Source organism: Cololabis saira, chromosome 5, assembly GCF_033807715.1.
Source record: "Cololabis saira isolate AMF1-May2022 chromosome 5, fColSai1.1, whole genome shotgun sequence".
In the NCBI taxonomy this organism is placed as follows: domain Eukaryota; kingdom Metazoa; phylum Chordata; class Actinopteri; order Beloniformes; family Belonidae; genus Cololabis; species Cololabis saira.
Window position 1 is genome coordinate 28,664,878 of NC_084591.1, and position 18,631 is coordinate 28,683,508.

General features: G+C 41.9%; 1 protein-coding gene across 1 annotated transcript in view; it reads left to right on the forward strand.

Moving 5' to 3' along the window:
- The window catches only part of b4galnt4a (beta-1,4-N-acetyl-galactosaminyl transferase 4a), a 169,375-nt gene extending 151,161 nt beyond the window's left edge, over nt 1-18,214 (forward strand). The window contains exons 9-20 of the mRNA XM_061721462.1: nt 4,278-4,344; nt 6,378-6,536; nt 7,055-7,164; nt 8,991-9,091; nt 9,344-9,417; nt 9,551-11,099; nt 11,503-11,882; nt 12,018-12,171; nt 12,253-12,325; nt 13,091-13,244; nt 13,644-13,770; nt 15,948-18,214. Of these exons, the coding sequence (XP_061577446.1) occupies nt 4,278-4,344; nt 6,378-6,536; nt 7,055-7,164; nt 8,991-9,091; nt 9,344-9,417; nt 9,551-11,099; nt 11,503-11,882; nt 12,018-12,171; nt 12,253-12,325; nt 13,091-13,244; nt 13,644-13,770; nt 15,948-16,062 (3,063 nt within the window). The 3' untranslated portion in view covers nt 16,063-18,214. The remainder of the gene's footprint in view (nt 1-4,277; nt 4,345-6,377; nt 6,537-7,054; nt 7,165-8,990; nt 9,092-9,343; nt 9,418-9,550; nt 11,100-11,502; nt 11,883-12,017; nt 12,172-12,252; nt 12,326-13,090; nt 13,245-13,643; nt 13,771-15,947) is intronic.
- The last annotated feature ends 417 nt before the right edge of the window (nt 18,215-18,631 follow it).

Here is an 18,631-nt window from a genome sequence, read left to right on the forward strand (position 1 = left end):
AAACGTTTCTATTGTTTTTATCATGTCACCTTTTATCCATGTTATTACCTCCTGCACATCTTGGCTATTTAAGGAAACTATGACATAAGTAAAGGATTAAACTTTGATATTCTTAAACATAGTTCTCTGTATTATCTGTAATATTGATAGCTAAGCTTCAATCCACTAGCTTTTATCATAATTTATTTTTTAAATAACAAAGCGCCTGCATGTCTTTGTCAGAGTTCTCTTCCACGCGATTGCAGCGCAGCAACATATCTTTTAGAAAGATTAAGGTGAATTAGTGTGTTAGTTTGACCGACTGACTTCCCCCAGAGGTCTTGGGCGTCGCTGACTGTGACATACTTGAGATGGTTGCGGCTACTGGGCTCTTTTGTGTCTATGAAATATCTGGTCTAAAAGACTAATTGGAATTCAATATGAAAAAAAAACAAACAAGCGCCCTGTCTCTGTATCCACCTCCTCATCTCAGCTGAATGTTGCTCCCTCTTCCCCAGGCAAGACAAAACAAGACAAGCCATGAAGTAAAAGTACAAAAAAACAAAAAAAAAGCTACTGTTTTCAGGTCACAGACTAGAAATAGGGCATGGCATTTATCCTCGAGTATGTAAATACTGTATGTAGGTCTGTTTTGCTGCTATTGTGAATGTCGTTTTCTATATGACTACTGCTTTTTTTGTCTCTGCCAACATCCTTTTTTTTCAATTTCATTGCTCCACAATATCTAAGATACCATTAATCTCCGGTGTCTTCTGCGCTCTATTCAAAGGGTTATTTGCTCGGCATATCGGGACCTCAGCATCTCCTTGATGCTCTGCTGCCATTCACTTGTCAGTTTACAGCATCACGCAGGAGCCGCGCCGCAGACGTTCCATTACTTCCTGTCTTAAAATCCACCTTTCGCTTCTCATTGTACTAAATGTGTCATAACTTTTCCTTCACTCAGTCAGGAAGCAAGAGAGGTTATGAACCATCGCTTGTAAGCTCAAACATCATTCGTCCTAGAATAAAACGTCAGGAGGCGAGACAGATGCTGGCTGTCGGTTGAAAAGGTTGTTGCTGTATATTCCATGTTACCCCATAAGCTCCTAAACTAAAAACAAAAGAGATAACTATACCTAGTTATAACTAGTTCAAGACTTTTAAATGTTCTCATAGTGGTTAGCTAGCTGTGACTTTGCCTTCTCTGCAACACATTGGCAGGACATAATTCTTGCTGGCAACATATTATAGTTGCTATGGTTAAACTGTTGTCTGGCAACCGCATAAATGAAGACAATGGAGAAGCTGGATGTGGGTTTGTGTTTTTTTGTGAGCACATTAGTGCCCTCTTATCAAAGTCATGCCAGTCAACTTTTCTCTCCATCCACTCAACTAAAACCAAACATTGTACAGTTCAGGAAACGAACAAATAGCATCTATTATTCATCGTTTTTACTCAAACAAAAAAGACAGAAAAAAAAGAGGACTGAAACCCCTGTGATTAAAAGCTAAATAAGTAAAGACAGAAGTGTACACCTGGACTCTTCTTGCCTTGTTGCTCTAAGCAGCTGTTGTCAGGCTTGTTAACATCTGTCTCGTTGTGTTGTCCACTCTGCTAGTGATCTTTTTTGTTCTGGTTATCGCTCTACAATTAGACGCCTAGAGCCAGCTGTGTGTGGGTGAGACACAGTGAGAGGGAGACAGAAAAAGGTAGAAAGCATAGAGCTTACCTTTCCGTCCTCAATGCAAAGATATTCTACAAAAGTTGAAATAATAGTATCAAAAGGTTTATATATATATATATATATATGTATTAGCAAATTTTAGGGAAACACTGCATGAAAGTAGTGATTTAAATTTAATGGTTCTTGGCCTCAAGTCTTGAGCGATGTTTCTAGAAACTTGGAAAGGTCAAGATTTCATTATGTCGTTGTCTTTTATGTGCCACATTAAGAGAACAACTTCATATCCATGACACCCCAGGCTTTGAAGCGAGTGATTGGCTTTAAGGAAACAAACGCAGCAGTGAACAATCAGCTCGCGCAGAAGCAATAAACTCCAGGGATACAAAATAACCGACATGGTGTGTGTGCATGCGCATGAGAGGGGATGGAAAGAAGTGTTCCACTCCGATGGGCATAAAACCACACATTGTGAAAAGGACCAGCCCCCACTTTCAGCTATATTATTGAACAATAACAAACCTTCATGTCAGTGGGTGAGCCGAGCCAGATGAGACAACCCTGCAGGCAGCCCAGGGTCTTTTTGTTCTGCATTTGGTACTTTTTATTATTTCCCCTTTTGATATTGATTTCCTTTCCTCTCTGTTGAACTATTTGGGCCACTGAGCAGGCCTCTGCTTCTTCCTGCTGCTTCCTGCCAACACAATGTTACAGAAGACACACCTGAACATGCAGAGAGCACACACACACACCATACTCACAAACTCACAAAAAGTATTGGATGTTCATGTGCTCTATGACCACATATACCAGACCTGAAACAGAGAATTTTAATGCCACTGTGAAATTGGCCCCACAAGTGTAGAAATATCAGTTTGGTTCATGTTCTCTGCAGCGTCGTGCTCCTCTGAGTCTTGACAAGGATGAACTTTGCAATGATTTCTAGTCGCAAGTGGCAGGAGTACACTACATAGGTTACCCACACATCTCAAAGGAGCATAAAATATGTATCCATCTGTTTGGCCATACGCTGATATGACTAAACTGTCAGGTCTGGGCCTTTGTTTCAAAAATCCTCGGAAAATCTAATGATCTTGTGTAAAACTTTTTAATCTTTCTGCCCGTGAAGAAGCTGGGAATGTGACATGAAGCCATGTGCTGGGTTAAAATCTGAGATATTAAATGATTAACTCTTCCATTATGTTTATGCGTGTGCTGACATTGCAGCTGGTCTGATTTAGTTAGTTTTGAGGCTCATGGGGTTGAAATTACTCTTGTTATGGAGTGGGGGGTATGTTGACAGTTACGCTAAAAGGAAGGTTTGTTAGAAATTCAGTTAAAATGTTCAACATTTGAGCAACCAATTTGTAGTGTGTTTCATCTGCGAGGAACAGCTAACAGGAGCGGTGGAAAGGATTCCCTCATCCTTGGAGCATCACTCGCTTCCCACACCCTCCCACCCATGTCCTCTTAGGGGTGTAATTCCTTGACACCAGACCTTGCTTACAGAAGTTATTACAACATCTCGAACTACGCAACGGGGTGGGATTCGTTACATAAAAATGAATTATAGCCAAATTCCCAGTCGCTGGTTTTACTTTGCACCGCCACTCCAGACTTTGTGTAAATCTGTGCTACTCTCTTTGTTGTGTTAACAGTTGGGTGAAAGTACAACCTTTTTGGATCTCATAAGTAGCCTGGATTTTTTTCGTCCTCTCTTTACTTCCACCGCGACAGCTTGCCTTTGAAGACACTCGCCCTGAATTAATGACACGACGGTGAGGTCTTCTGTGGCCTGCTGAGCTGCTTCCTGCTGCTGCTCAGCGTGACGCTACACTGTGTCCTTGTTTGTTGCTCTTATGTGCGCGCACTTGTTCGTATGTGCGCTCCAGTATCGGTGCATTATCCTGGTCACCCTGAGCCGCTGACATACACTTACCGATGTAGTAGAAAGCAGCGATGTTGGTGTTGGAGCCGCCTGCTTCATTTATAAAATGCCACAAAAAATAACTAGGCGTGCGAATGTCGCATACACACACGCGGAGGAATTTACATAAGGCTGAGGTGGGTGTTTATGTTTGTATTCTCAAAGTGAGGCTTGGAAAATGACCTGTCTCCTTTGATTATATCCTGGGTAACTAGAACTGACTAGGTAATTGTGAAATCTGTTTAAAAGAATTGTACTCTGCCCCTCTTTCTTTTTTTTCCCTCTTCTTTTCTGTGTTTTCGGGTCATTAGTTGTTCTTTTCCCACCTACTCGTCAGCGTCGGATACATGCCTTTTCTTTGTTCACAACGTTTTTTTCTTTTTTTTTTTCTTTTTTTTTACTAATTTGCCTCCTTCCTAGCGGTATAGAGCATCATTTTCTTGCCAGTGTCTGTATGGGACCTGTTCCATCCTGCTTCCTCTGCTTTCTCAGGATGTGTGTTTATACAAAATCCTGGCACCACATCGATCCTGCGATGTTGCCCGGATCAATAACACAGAGAATGTCACAGTTTAGCCGGCAAACAGTGATGAATGATTCTTGCTCACCTTTTACTTGGCGCATGTTGGCATTTAGTTTTCTCTTCTCACTCAATCGCTTTTCTTTCACTCTCTGCTCCCACACAGTGGCGTCCATTTCTGCCTGGTCTGAAATATGAAGTGATAGACTCAGCCTACATCTCCCTGTACACAGGTAAGAGCTCCTCATTTCTGCATAAACATTGCTCTGAAAGATCTTCTATCATCTCCGTTGCAGTCATAAAATGAATGCAACCATTTATTTTTAAATGCACTTTGAAGTACTATCAGAAATTGGCCATAAAAAAGCAAACATTTCATTAGTTTTGCATGGTATTGATGAGCAGTTTAATGTCATACATTCCATCTCTCTGAATTGAGCTGTGCTGCTGTTGTGGTGCTCAGTCTACAACAGTTTATTTTCTTTATCCTGATGAAAAATTGTATTTGGCTCTTACCCCTGTTTCAACTTGTTCTCATAGTCTGTGCGCAGATTTCACTTTCTAGACACAGCACATCATCCTTATCTGGGGCGAAGGGGAGGACTGAAGTTATTTGAAGCTCTCTTTTTCTCTAAAAAGTGTCTTTCGTAGCGAAGATGAAAACACTAGCTCCCGAGTAGATGCTTAACCTTTGTAGCTCCAAGAATAGTAATGTGTCACAGGGCTTCCGTATCAGTAACGGGGGAAAATGCCAGCTGCTCGGAGAATGATGTGTGGAGTTGTCATCTTGGGCAGAGCTGCAGTGTACCGTGGATGTTTGCCAAATCCTGCCATCTTGTTTATGACAAGCTATGACAGAGAAAGATGAGGCCTCATACAGCAAATGAGGTCACCTGCTGGATTTGAGCATTACCATCTCATCAAATGTCTCCTTCCAGCACCGATCAATTCCACTTCCTCCCTTTATATGTCACACCCTCGCCTTCAGTGGTTTCTCCATGCGCTCACTCTGGAAAATACTCCATATTTATTCATGTTTGACAGAGGAAAAAAAAACAACCAAAAACATGCACTGGGTTGCTTGTTCTCAGGTCAGTTAGGCGTCTGATTGGCTTTCAGTTTACGTCATATTACTTACAGAAGAAGTACATGATTTTGTGGGGCCAGTTAATAAAGTCCTGCCTGTTCTACAGCGACTTTTTTTTCCACAGTGTTTTTTTTCTTTCTTTTTAGAAATAGTTGGCTCAGCATACTGATGATTTATGTGCTGATTAATGTCAGCATAATTGTCTTCATCTTGAAGGACAGCTCATTAGAGGTCTAAATTACTTTGCTGGGGAAAAATCCAAATGAATCTTTTTAACAGTCTGAAAATACTTTCATCTTTTGTTTTGTTTTGTTTTTTTCCCCCCACTTTACATCATTGAAAATAAATACAATGGAAACCCAGAGGAGCGCTTTTAATGTGTGACATTTCATCATTGTTTGCTCCGCAGACCAGGGAATACAAGAAAGCAGACGCAGACACACACCTGCCGTGTCCAGCTCAGTTTCTCTTTGTCCTACTCGTGAACTGACATCATTTTTCATGGGTCATGCTTATCTTTCAAATGCAGGAAATTGTATTTCCTTTGTTTAGTTTTGTTTGCGTGCTTTTAGCACGGATAATTAGCCAGCCATTGGCGAGGTGTGTGTGTGTAATGGAAATCAGGAGGGCGATCAACAAATGTGTTATTGTTACATGAAAGCAAGTTTTAAAAGGCTTACTACGATTGGAATGCACGCAAACACACAAACTGAATACGCGTACTCCACCCTCTGGAGGACGAAAGTGATGCTGACCACCCTGTTAATTACAAGGCATTTCTCCCATCAGGCCTTGCTCTCGACATGCCATTAATCACATATGCTCTCTCCTCCTTCCCTCCTTATCGATTGATGTAATTATGACTCTGCTTTGTAGCCTTTTTTTTATTTTTCTTCTTTTGCGTACAACTTCTTTGATCCACTCTTTTCTTATTTTGTTAGTGCTCTCCTCTTCCTCCAGTTCCTTTGTTTCCCTCTCCTCTGCCTCTCGTTACCTTTTTTCTTTCCCATGCTGTCATTAATACTAAAGATTGATGACAATGAAGATGAAATAGTATCTTTTTAGCAGTGAAATTCACTTTCTTTCCTATTGTTAATAGCCTGAAAAATAATGAGTGCAATAATAAATCTTCCTTTCCTCCTCCTCTGCTCCATTTTTCTACCTCTGTCTCTTTTTTAGATGAGTCCAATTTGAAGATGAACAGTGTGGACCACATCCCACAGACCTTGGCCAGTCACATCCATCTCCCACAGGAGCCTCGGGGTCCGAAGGGAGCCCATGCCATGCTGCACGGGGCTGATATGCTGAAGCCAGATCCCAGGGACACCTTCTACAGCAGTAAGTTAGAAGTTAGTCACTTGTAATTTGTCTGTAATGTCTCCTTTTCCTTTTTTCTGGAAAATATCCCTCATCCTGATTTGCCTGGCTTGTTGCGTTTCTTGCTTCCTGCTTGCACTGTCTTTGAACTGTCATTTAATCAGACCTGTGTGGGTTTTCTCTGGCTATTCCGGCTTCCTCCCACAGTCCAGAGTTTTGAATGTTAGGTTGATTGGTGATTCTTAATTATATTGGATGTGAGTGGGCTGTTTGTTTCTCTGTGGTCCTGTGATGGACCTGCAGCCCCACCTTCCCCTCAATGCCAGACGGGATATACTTCTGTCCCCCCATGATTCTGGACAGAATTCAAGTGGGTTTCGAAAAGTAATTAATTCATTACATTATATCAAGCCAGCTTTAATAAGGATTTTCCTTTTTTTTTTTTACCCTAACATTTCTACTTTGACCTGCCAACTCTGACCTTTATTAGTCTTGCGTGGGGTTAAAACAGATGCATCTATTTCTGTCTCTCTCCTTAGTCCCTATGATTAACCCCTCCCGTCTGGAAAACGTTCTTCCGGCTTGCCTCTACTCTCCAACCTACGTAGTCAAAGATTTTCCCATCGCCAGATACCAAGGGCTGCAGTTTGTAAGTCAACAAAGAGAGATGTGCTCATCTGCATCAGTTTCTGTTTTAACTGTCAATTCTTGCTGTGTGTTCTGTGGGACCATCAGAAACGTTTAAACTGTTTTAACCTGCCAGAAATTGTCAATGTGGTATTCATTGGACTTGGACAGAGACTAGTGAGAAGAAGGAACAAAGTTGAGGCAGGTTTTCCACCGCTATTGCATCTCTTTGTGTGACAAACAAAAACACGTCAGGCTGCAGACATTGAACGCTGCTCCCCTCTTTAGGGCAACACATGGTACTGCACCAGCTGCAAGGACCAATGATGAACTGGAAGATCTTTAGGTTTCTCTGAGTCTCTTTTTTAGACACAGTAGGACTCATTACAAAACAGCAGAATGATGTAGAGCGGCAGGCTTTAATGACACACTGATTTTATATCACAAGGCACTGACATATTGGCATTTCTTTGTGGAACCCGTTTCCCAGTGACGGTGCCTGCCACTTTCCTGAGAGGCGTGAAATCTGATCACCTCTTTTTATCGCCTCCGTGGTAGACCAAAAGGCGTGAAAAAGGAGAGACCGGTCGTGTATGAACAGGCCATCCCCCCATACCGTAACCGAGTGAGAATTTAACAACCTTCTGATCTTGATGTACGTGTGCCGACAATAGTCGTAAGAACAAAGGAGCCACACTTCGCTCAAGGGACGATCAGCGCTCGTATTTGAAACTTATTTTCATATATATACAGTACTCGAGTTGTAAAAAAAAATCAGGGGGGATGGTGGATTTTATCATATGGGGACAGATAATTTGTGCTGATTACAAATAATATAATATATTACAAATAATAGCACTGAACAAAACACCTGCAGAAATACTGCAGGAATGACATAGCAGCAGTTAAATGCAGCCTTCTGTAAGCTTTAAATATCCACTGGGCTTACATCAAATACATCAAAACACAACAATAAAAAACAGTTTTCTGAACTTATCAATATGACTCTGTCCTTCACAGGATAAGTAAAATGGATCACTGCAAAAACTCAAAATCTTAACAAGAATATTTGTCTTATTTCTAGTTAAAATGTCTCATTTTAGTAAAAAACAAATCTCATTACACTTAAAACAAGACTCATCACTGGAAAAAACAACAATTTTCACCTGTTCCAAGTAGATTTTCACTTGAAATAAGTAGAAAAATCTGCCAGTGGAGCAAGATTTTTTTGCTTGTAATAATTATATATCTTGTCCCACTGGCAGATTTTTCTACTTATTTCAAGTGAAAATGTACTTGAAACAGGTGAAAATTGTCAAATAAGTTATTTTTCTGGTGATGACTCTAAATGTTGAAATAGCAGTAAAACCACATTCATTGATGAAATGACATAAGGGATGGAAAGGGGGGGTGGCAGTTTTACAGGGGGATGATTTTGACTGTTTTTATTTCAGGGGGGGATGCCATCCCCCCTCACCCCCCTCAACTCGAGTACCCCCCTCAACTCGAGTACTGTATGTATGTATATATATATATATATATATATATATATATATATATATATATATATATATATATAGCCAATGAAAGAGGTCAATGTGATTGACCTCAAGTCACACGGGTTCCAGAATGCCGGTGTCGTGCATGTAAGGACAGTGTTACAGGATTTTCCTCTCTTCCTCGGGCCAGTATGAAAAAGCCAATATGTATACCAGTATGTAAGCGCCTTTAGCTTCATGGTGATCACAACGGAGATTTAGCTCCAACTTCAACAAGTGTTTCTTTCATGTAAATAGATGTATTTGTGGGTATATTACACTTTTAACCAACTCTTTAATTATTCTTTAGGTCTACCTATCTTTTGTTTACCCTAATGACTTCACACGGCTCACCCACATGGAGCGAGAGAACAAGTGTTTCTACAGAGAGTCCCCTATGTACTTGGAGAAGTAAGAACATTTGCCTTTTATCAGTTAAAGAGTCGAATGAACATTTGTCTCTGTCTCATATACATATAAATATATAACCACGTGCTCTGATTATGCAGAAGTGTTCAAGCATCTGTGAATTGGATAGCTGTGATTCATACGACCTCTCACTAAGATATTACGTTTATTATACTACCAGTCTTACTGAAACTTAGACCTTTTGTTAATGTGTGTGTGTGTGTGTGTGTGTGTGTGTCTTATTTTGTTTACAAGGTTTGGTTTCTACAAATATATGAAGATGGATGAAGAAGAAGAGGACAGATCGTTCTTTTTTCCCAATCCAGATGGTAACTAATAATAAGCAGGCACACATGCTCATCACACTCAGCCACCCCCCTCCCCCAGACTGCATATATAATTGTTTATACTGTATGTATGTACACACTCTAACAATTTTGAATGTCCTTCATGTCTCACAAGATTTTTTAGAGGAAGAAGAGGTGGTGGACACAGAGGATGAGGCAGAAATTGTTGGCACGCAGTCGCCCAAAAGACCCTCTCATCCCAGTCAGACCAGCCATACCTCCAACCCCTCCCATCAGCACTCAAAGACTGGGGCCACACCAGTGGGCAGGGAGGAGGAGGAGGAGGAGGAGGAGGAGGAGGAGGAGGCGGAAGGAGCCCCCGATCAAGAGCAAGAGGGACCAGTCGACATTGTCATACGCCGCAGAGAAAAGAGACAATTCCAGCACAGATATCGGCAGATGGGGAGGGTTCTGAACAGAGACTGGGGGAGAGATCAGACCCAGAGAGATGTGGGACAGGACACCACGAGTGACCGTGAGAAAGATCTGCCCAGGACTTTCCAGCCTGATGCAGACAGTATTATCAAGAGTCGCTCTTTGTCCTGGGTCCACAATGGCGCTGCAGACCTGGACTCCATTAAAAAAGGTGGCGGAGGAAAAGAGACAGGTGGTGAGACTCCACATAAACTTAGCAAGTCTTCACTTCTCTTCCCCCAAAAGTCCCCTCTCTCCGCCCTTGCCTACCGAGCCAAGCAAATCCTCAGCAACTCCGCCCATAACAACCGCCCCCATAATAACAGCAACAAACCTGCTGGGAACAAGAAGGAGAAGAGGGAGGAGAACAAGATCTACATCACCCGGCCCCGGCCTGCTAAGGAGAGAGTGAAGGAGAGGGAGCAGCGGAGAGAGAGGAAGGAGGAGAAGGGGTCTCGGCACCCTAGAGAGATTTTCCCAGGGGTCTTCTTGTACCAAACTGGGAAGACCACTAGACTGGTCAACCTGGGTGTTAAAGGACATGCTGGGGAAGGGGTAACAGGGACTAGGCGCCTCATTAGTGCCTCTCAGCTCTGGCCTAACCCCCCCGGAAAAGAAGAAAAGGCATCGATTCGCAATGAAAGCACCAACATTCAGAGAGAAAGTGCTCTGAAATCTGCCAGCAAAGCAGCCGTGGCAAAGCAACTGGAGAAAAGTAAGAGGAAAGGGGAGTCCCGGGACTTCAGGACTACTGCCACAGCTGACCTGCCCAACAAAGAACTCCTGATCCCATCTTCTGATCGCCAAGACGCCCCCCCACCTCCAGCCACCCTGCCAAGGTCAAACACAACAGGAGACACATTCCATGGTCCTTTACAGGTCACGTCGTACCTCAGAACCTCAGAGATCACTGAGTCCCAGCAGCAGCCAGACCCCAAGTCCAACCCTGCAGACCCTGATCCAGAAACAAACCACTCCAATCCTGACCCTGACCCTGATCCAGAGCCAGAACCAGAGGAGGGAGAGGTGTCGGACTACAGCTACGAGGAGGTTGAGATTCGTCCAGGTTGGGCGGAGGAGAGCATCAACTGGCAGAGGACGTTCTCAGTTAACCCGATGGACTTCGAGCTGCTGCGTTCTGATTGGAACGACCTTCGCTGCAATGTATCTGGCAATCTACAGCTGGCAGAGAGCGAAGTGGTGGACGTGCTGGCGCAGTACATGGAGAAGCTCAACGAACGCAACGGAGGGTAAGGTTGAACCCTGAACGATGAAAGAAAAACGGGGCTTTTGTTCCTCTGCACGCTCAGATCTGTTTTATGGCATAGTTTATGTAAAAAGTAAAGCAATTTGACTGTATAAGTCATGCCCTCGCACTGAGACATCATATTAACAGACCTCTGCATGCTGATTACACACTCAGATCTGCAGTAATGTTTAAAAACCTTGATGTTAATCGCGTGAAATAGCCTCTCTGTTGTATTTTCCTCCTTCATAAGCCACACTCATGAAGAGCAGCATTGTTTCAGCAGCCTCCCTGAACACACGGAACAATGCATCAAGTTTTGTGAATGATTTCAGAAATTGCTTTGGTTTACAAGTATATTTATTTATATCGCTCTTTTCTCACTTATTATGACGCATACGCTGCAGCATCTACACCCTGCTAAGAATCATCAACGTTGAGAAGCGCCGCGACTCAGCGAGGGGGAACCGCTACCTGGTGGAGCTGGAACTGATGGAGAGGGGTCGCACCGTGGTGCGCCTGTCAGAGTACATCTACCTGCTGCTGCACCGCGGCAGGCAGGGCGAGGAAAGTCTGGAGAACACGGACTCGGCCCCGGCCTCCGCACCAGCCTCGCCTCCCTCAGCGGCCACAACCAGCTTCACGACCCCACCGCCACCCCCTTCTATCAGGTCCTCCGTCCGGCCGGGGGCAACTCCGTGGAGCACCGCGTATGCCAAGCCTCTCCTGTGCCAGCCCGTCATGCTGCAGTGGAGGAGAGACGTCATGGTGCACTTCGTGGTGCCCGGTCAGTGACAGGCTCTTCTCGCCCAGAGACGATTTGGCACATTCAGCGTCATGCATTATGGTGAAACCCGTTATTTATTTATCCCTTTAATTCCTGACATCCCCATTTCTTTTGCTCGGTTTTACTGTCCTTCAGTGAAAAACCAGGCACGCTGGATACAGCAGTTCATCTCCGACATGGAAAACCTTCATCGGCAGACGAAGGATGACAACTTCAGCGTCATCATTGTGGACTTTGAGAGCGACGACATGGACGTCGAGCAGGCTCTCCGAGAGAGTAGCGTGCCAAGGTGCGTGCGTCCTCGAGTCTGGTTTATAAGGTCACTTGAAATCGCTTTTAAAATAGTCACTTTCTTTTTTGTCATCTACAGATACGAGTATCTCAGAAGAGAAGGGAACTTTGAGCGATCGGCAGGACTACAGATTGGAGTGGACACCATCGAGGTCAGAGAAACAAACACACAGAAGGGAGACAGCAATATGTGAGCTGGCAGGGAAAAGCCGCTCGCTGAAGGTCGGACGCTCACGCTGACCGTGCGACCTTTGTCGGCTGATGGACAGACAGGAAAAAAAACACTCATGCATAATGAATTTGTGACTGCTAGGCTGGTCTGTCATGGGCTGTGGATTGCCCTTATCTCTGAGTCCCCTCCTGCTTCCCTTGGCTCTCTCCATCAGAGCCCAGCTGAGGGTGACGGGGAATTGCTTAGACAGATAGCTGCAGTTCAGTTATGTGTACGCTATAGCTGTCACATCCACTCCCTCTAACAGGTTGTTTATGTGCATCTGCGTCTACACCACGTTCTGACCATCATCACACACACACACACACACACACACACACACACACACACACACACACACACACACACACACACACTCACACCACAACCCACTGGGAGTTTGGAGCGGCTGGAAATCTGGACAGACGTAGATCTGTCAGCTGGCTGTCCCTGCTGTCATTGTGGGATGGCAGAGCTGTCACTCATATCTAAATGATCTCTGGGCTCTTTAGTAAAGACAAGTCGCTGATGCTGAGCACACACCTCTCCACTTTCTTTAATCCTCAAATCCCTTATTAGGCACACGAGGACAGTCACTCATATTTAAAAATGTGTTTTCGCAAAGTTTTTCTTCGTCCCCAACAAAATAGATATTTGTAGATTATTTGAATGTAATGAAGATGTTTTGTTTTTTTTTCTCCAACAGGATAGTCACAGCATCGTGTTTCTGTGTGATCTGCACATCCACTTCCCTCTAAACATCCTGGAAAGCATAAGGAAGCACTGTGTGGAAGGACGACTCGCTTTTGCTCCCATCGTCATGAGACTCAGCTGCGGTAGTTCACCGCTGGAGCCAAACGGTAAGGTGGTGGCACCGATAAACACTTAAAATGCTCCCTTGTGAGCAAACATCAATGCTCAGTTTCGTGGAATCAAACTACGAGACTGACTTTCTTTTTTTTTGTGCATGCATGCTTTTTACATGTGCATGCTCACATGCAAGAACACACACTCATTCAACCGAGAAATTGCTTGTTTGTAAATATCCATCTTTTTGGAACGCTGTTTTTTGTTTTTTGTTCTTACTATTATTACAATATAATGTATTTTCTTGGTGAGAACTTTGAATAAGCCCATTTAGGGCTTCCTTTCTCACCTGCACATATTTTCATGCTTTTATGTTCATTTCAACTTTTGTACCGTTTTTATGTTGTGCAAATAAACAAATCAAATCAAATCTTTTTTTTTTGATCTCCAAGGTTACTGGGAGGTAAATGGTTTTGGCCTATTTGGAATCTATAAGTCTGATTTCGACAAGGTTGGAGGCATGAACACGGAGGAGTTCAAAGACCGCTGGGGTGGAGAGGACTGGGAGCTGCTGGACAGGTACGTCAAACCTGCTCTTAAGGGTTTCCATTTTTTCTTTCTTTGTTGTCTTCATTTTTTTATACCTAAAAGGTTTCTGAGCATCAAAATCCACAAGACTCATAAACATTAAACTCATAACAATACTGCAACTCTTCCCCACTTTTGAAACCCCACTCGTCATTATGAGATGTATATTTCTCCCATTTATTGGCTTTGCCTCGAGTCAAGTTTCTCTCATCTTTGTTAAAAGGATTCTGTTAAGTTGTTCTGCACCTTTCCTCAGTTGAGCTTAATAACAAACACTTTTAGCTGTTTTTCTTTTCTTACATTCCTGGGGGAGGTCAAAAGCACTAATTGGCATCTCAACAGAAAATAGCATAGCACCTCTCCTGTAATTAGTACTCATTGCAGACGCCACACACCTACGCCATGGACTCTTGTTGTTTGCCGTCTCCTGGTAAAGGCAGAACCTCTTGTAAAAGAGTCCTGTTTTGAAAGTTAATTTTCCCCCGAACCCTCAGACTTCCGAACTCTTAAATGACCAAGATTGTTTGATTGAAACACCTCAATGAATCTCTGTGGGTTCGTTTGTAATATTTGTTGAATGAAATATTCTAGTTGTGAAAGTCACTAGTCGACAGTTAGACCCACAAGTATTTGTAGAATCTGGTGAGTATTAAAGATTATGGTCACTTTGTCCAAATACTTAAAAAGCAGTGGCAAAATGTAGGTACTTTACTTAAAATGGCTGTAATGCCTGAATCATAACTGCCGTATTTTTGAGAAACCTCTTAGATTAAAGTCTTAAAGTCAAGTCAAGACTTTGACTCTTGATTGTTTTATTTCAAATCCATCGGTCACATGTGACATTATTACCTTAAATCTTGTGAGAAACTGTATGTGAATTCACTGAGATCAATAAATCATCTCCACACAGCAACAAATAATTTCTAAGAAAGTTTTTTTGTTTTTTTTAGGTCTAGGGGCCCTTTATTCATGTTGCAGACAGGAAGGGGGTAGAGAGAATGGGGATGACATGCAGCAAAGGTGCGCAGGCCGTGATTCAAACCTGCAACCGCTGCAGGAGGACTGTAGTCTCAGTATATGAGCTGCTTGCTTAATCCACTGCGCCACCGAGCGGCCCAGAAAGTTTTTAAAAAAAGCCTTGTTTCAAGCCTTGTTTCAAGAAAAGATTATTTAGCCAGTTTTGGGTCCAAAGAAATGTTCTTACCCCATTGGCAAAGATAATTTTGCTTAAAAAAAGACACTTTTGACTAAATTTATGGAACATTGGGCTTATTTCTAGAGGGGCTGTTTTTGCAGTGTAGGTATACAAAGTTGTATATGACTACAGGCGCTGGTAGCGATCCGGAAATGTATGCGTGCAACACGTTTCTAGCTTCTGTTTTGATCAACAGATGTTTACAGTTCAAAGGCTTTGTATTTGTTTTATTTGGTTTTAAATCGAAGTGAGAATGTACACTTCTTCACTACTCTCGTCCAAGTTCCAGACAAAATCATCACGTAAAGGAATGATATAAAGAGATTACTTACTAACTGAATATTTGGAGTTGGTTTAAGGGGTTAACTTGGAATCTGCCGCACAGCTTTGTACAAACTACTTTCATTGTAAAGAAAATGCAGCGTGATGTGAAGTTGGGTGGAGATAGAGAAGGTAAAGGTGGGTAATGCTTCTCCGATCTGGATCTGTGATATCATAAAAGTCTGCAGATCTTTATTGCTCTTTGTCTCGGACCTAAGCAGCCAGTAAAAAGGGTTGTGTTAAAGTTTATGCCTTCATACACTAAATATATGCCCCAATACAAAGATTTTTTTATGTCATCTTTTTTAAATATATTTGAACGAAAATCTGCTTCTGATAAAGACCTTTTTGTTATTGTTTGTCATCCTTTTATTCAAGTTTTAATGTTATGTACAACCGTCAGTATGTATACACAAGTATTTAAAGTATCATTACATTATCTATGAACATTTAAACAATGTTGCTGTGACGTTTGTGTTTCCCTCTGCTTGCCTGGGATTTCTCTGAATGCTCCAGCTCTCTGCCACAGTCCAAAGACATTCGTGTTAGGTTAACTTGTGAAGAAATGTCCAACCATCAACATGAAAGTACTCAGTTTTAATGATGGAGATGTGACAAATGTTAACCTGCTGTATCTCCGTTCCCCCTCTAGGGTGCTGCAGAATGGTTTGGAAGTTGAGAGACTACGCTTGAGGAACTTTTATCACTACTATCACTCCAAAAGAGGCATGTGGAATGCTCAGAACAAAAAAACTCCTAAAGGATAGAGCTCCGTTTTGGTCAGAGCATTTTAAAACCTGCCTGCAGATCCACTGTGTGTCAGAGAGAGCCCTGTGGGAGGTCCCCCACTGCCTGAACTCTGCCTTTTTTTGAAACAGGCTCCTATCAGGGACTCCTCTGTTTTGCCAACAGGTTCTGTCATTTGTTCATCTGTGTGAGGAAACGGAGTCAGAACTGAAAGTGTCTGTGGAGGGGGGGGTGTTCTCTCAGCAGACAGACCTGAGTCATTTCTTTGCCTCACTGACTGAACTACTGCTCGGAGAGAAGAGCTTCTTTTTGATCTCTGTCTCTCTGTCCTTTTCTGGTGCAATTTTTTTCAGACAGACTGAAGAGCAGCTGTTGTGTGTGTGTGCGCGCGTGTTTGTGCGTGTGTGTGCATATTGGTATGTATATATAGTTTGTGTGGGTGTGATTTTGCTGGGATGTGCTTATGGTGACAGGAAGCACTTTTTTTTCTAACACGGAGGCGTGAAGAGAAGCTACTGTAAGATCTTTTTTCTAACATAGAAGCCTAATAGAATGTGTATCAGAGTATCATTCAGATAGATGGTGGCGTAGCTCAAGTAGAGGAACTCTGTGTTTGATAAAGCAGTATCTCTCAAAGGTATCACGTACCAGAAAGACTGACGTGCTAAACTTCTATTTACAACTGACAATGTGAACCACAAGAAGCTTTCTAATCAAAGTCCTTTTTTTCCAAACAAATACTCACAGATGCATAAAATTTATATCTTATTCCGTCTCTCCCTCACACTGTGTACCTCTTATCCTCCATTTATTTCTGAATTTATCCTTTCCAAAGTCATGCAACATTTTGTTTGAATACGTGTTGAAATATTGCCTTGTTATGTCAGATTAATGAGCTACTTTCATATTAGAGCTAGCTATCGGTTATGACCTGATTTAATTTGTGTTAACTTAAATTTATTCTTCAGTTAGTTATTTAAAAATATATAAATATATTTATCCTGAAGAAGTAAGGATGTAGTAACGTTTGGGGTGCTTTTTCATGTTCAAAAACACTGAATTTATGAACAGTTCAGATGTTTCCTGCATTTTGTGCCGACTGTCGACGGGAACGTGAAACTGTACATGTGGCGGGGAGGACAGTGAACTCTTTCTGCCATCTAATTTAATGTCATAAGGGAAGTGTCGCATTGCTTGTACTGGATTTGGGGGATTTAGGTCTGCCTTTCCACATTAAAATACCACAGATGAGGAGTGCTCAGCTATCAAAATCATCAGCACTCTTAAGCTTGTTTGAAGCTCTACCAGAAAGGAGAACAGTTCATGTGTCGGACACAATGTGGCGAGGCCTGGCCGTTTCACAAATGTGTGCCTTTTTCAGGGTTTGTCTTCTAAGAGTTGCAGAATTATTTTATTGACCATAGCGGGCAGGGAAAAACAAAAATACAATGTTATTCATCAGCAGGCTGTGATGTCATTGTCAATTCAGATACACTGTAAAATGGGGAAAATATTGTTCTCTGTAATGCATTATAGGCACAATGTTTCTTATAATGTCTTAAATGAGAAAAGGATGAGAATGAGCAGTTTTAGATGGTGTGAATCACTACTGAGTAAGAACTGAGGGTATCAGTAGCAGCTACAGTCTGGCAGGACCCCGCCTGCTTCCATTATTTTGGCTGGAGACCAGGCTCCTCATGCCTCTTTATGCAACATGGTTCTTTCAAATAAAAGTTTTTAGGAGATTCACAATGCTACATAATGATGGTACATACTGTATATGGTATATATATATATATATATATATATATATATATATATATATATATATATATATATATATATACAGACGTATGTATGTATGTATGAACGAGAGCTAATGATCTGTTATTTGACGATTTGATTGTCAAAATTCCATCTAAGAGCCTTTTTTTCCTCTCGCTCTTTCCAGCGTAAAAGGGCCTACACTGTACATCAATTAACACTGACATGGGATGAGTTAAAAAATGTTGAAAGACCTAAAATACAAGTCTATATATGAAATAAAAATAAATGACAAATAGGAATATACATTCCAAGGTAATTTCTGTGAAATTGTTTTGTAGAGAAAAGGTTTTAAGAATGTATTGTACTTTTATTTTGATTTGTGGTTTTTTGCAAATAAAATTTTATGCTTACGTCTGGATACTAATTTTAGTTTGTAATGTTTTTTCTACAGCTTTTTTCTTGAGATGATGTCTTTGTTATATAATTGTAAAAAAATATATAACAAAAACTGTCTTGTGATATAAACTCCGCTCCTCATCTGACCACACGGTGGCACTCTTGAGCCTTGAACGTGAAACGTCTGAATAATTTGAACTGGGATGAATCAGATGTAGGAGTAAAGATGATGAAAAGTAGGAGTCCAAATAATGAAAAGTATTTTTAGAAATGAGAATCCCCCTTCTGTGCATGACTAAAGACTCCCACGCAGACAGATCAGTATTCTATGCAAACAACTCCACTGCTGAGCACTTTAATCCCCATCATATCAATCAGGGAATATTAAATCTGATGTGCAGTTTATGAATTAAACTAAATGGACTT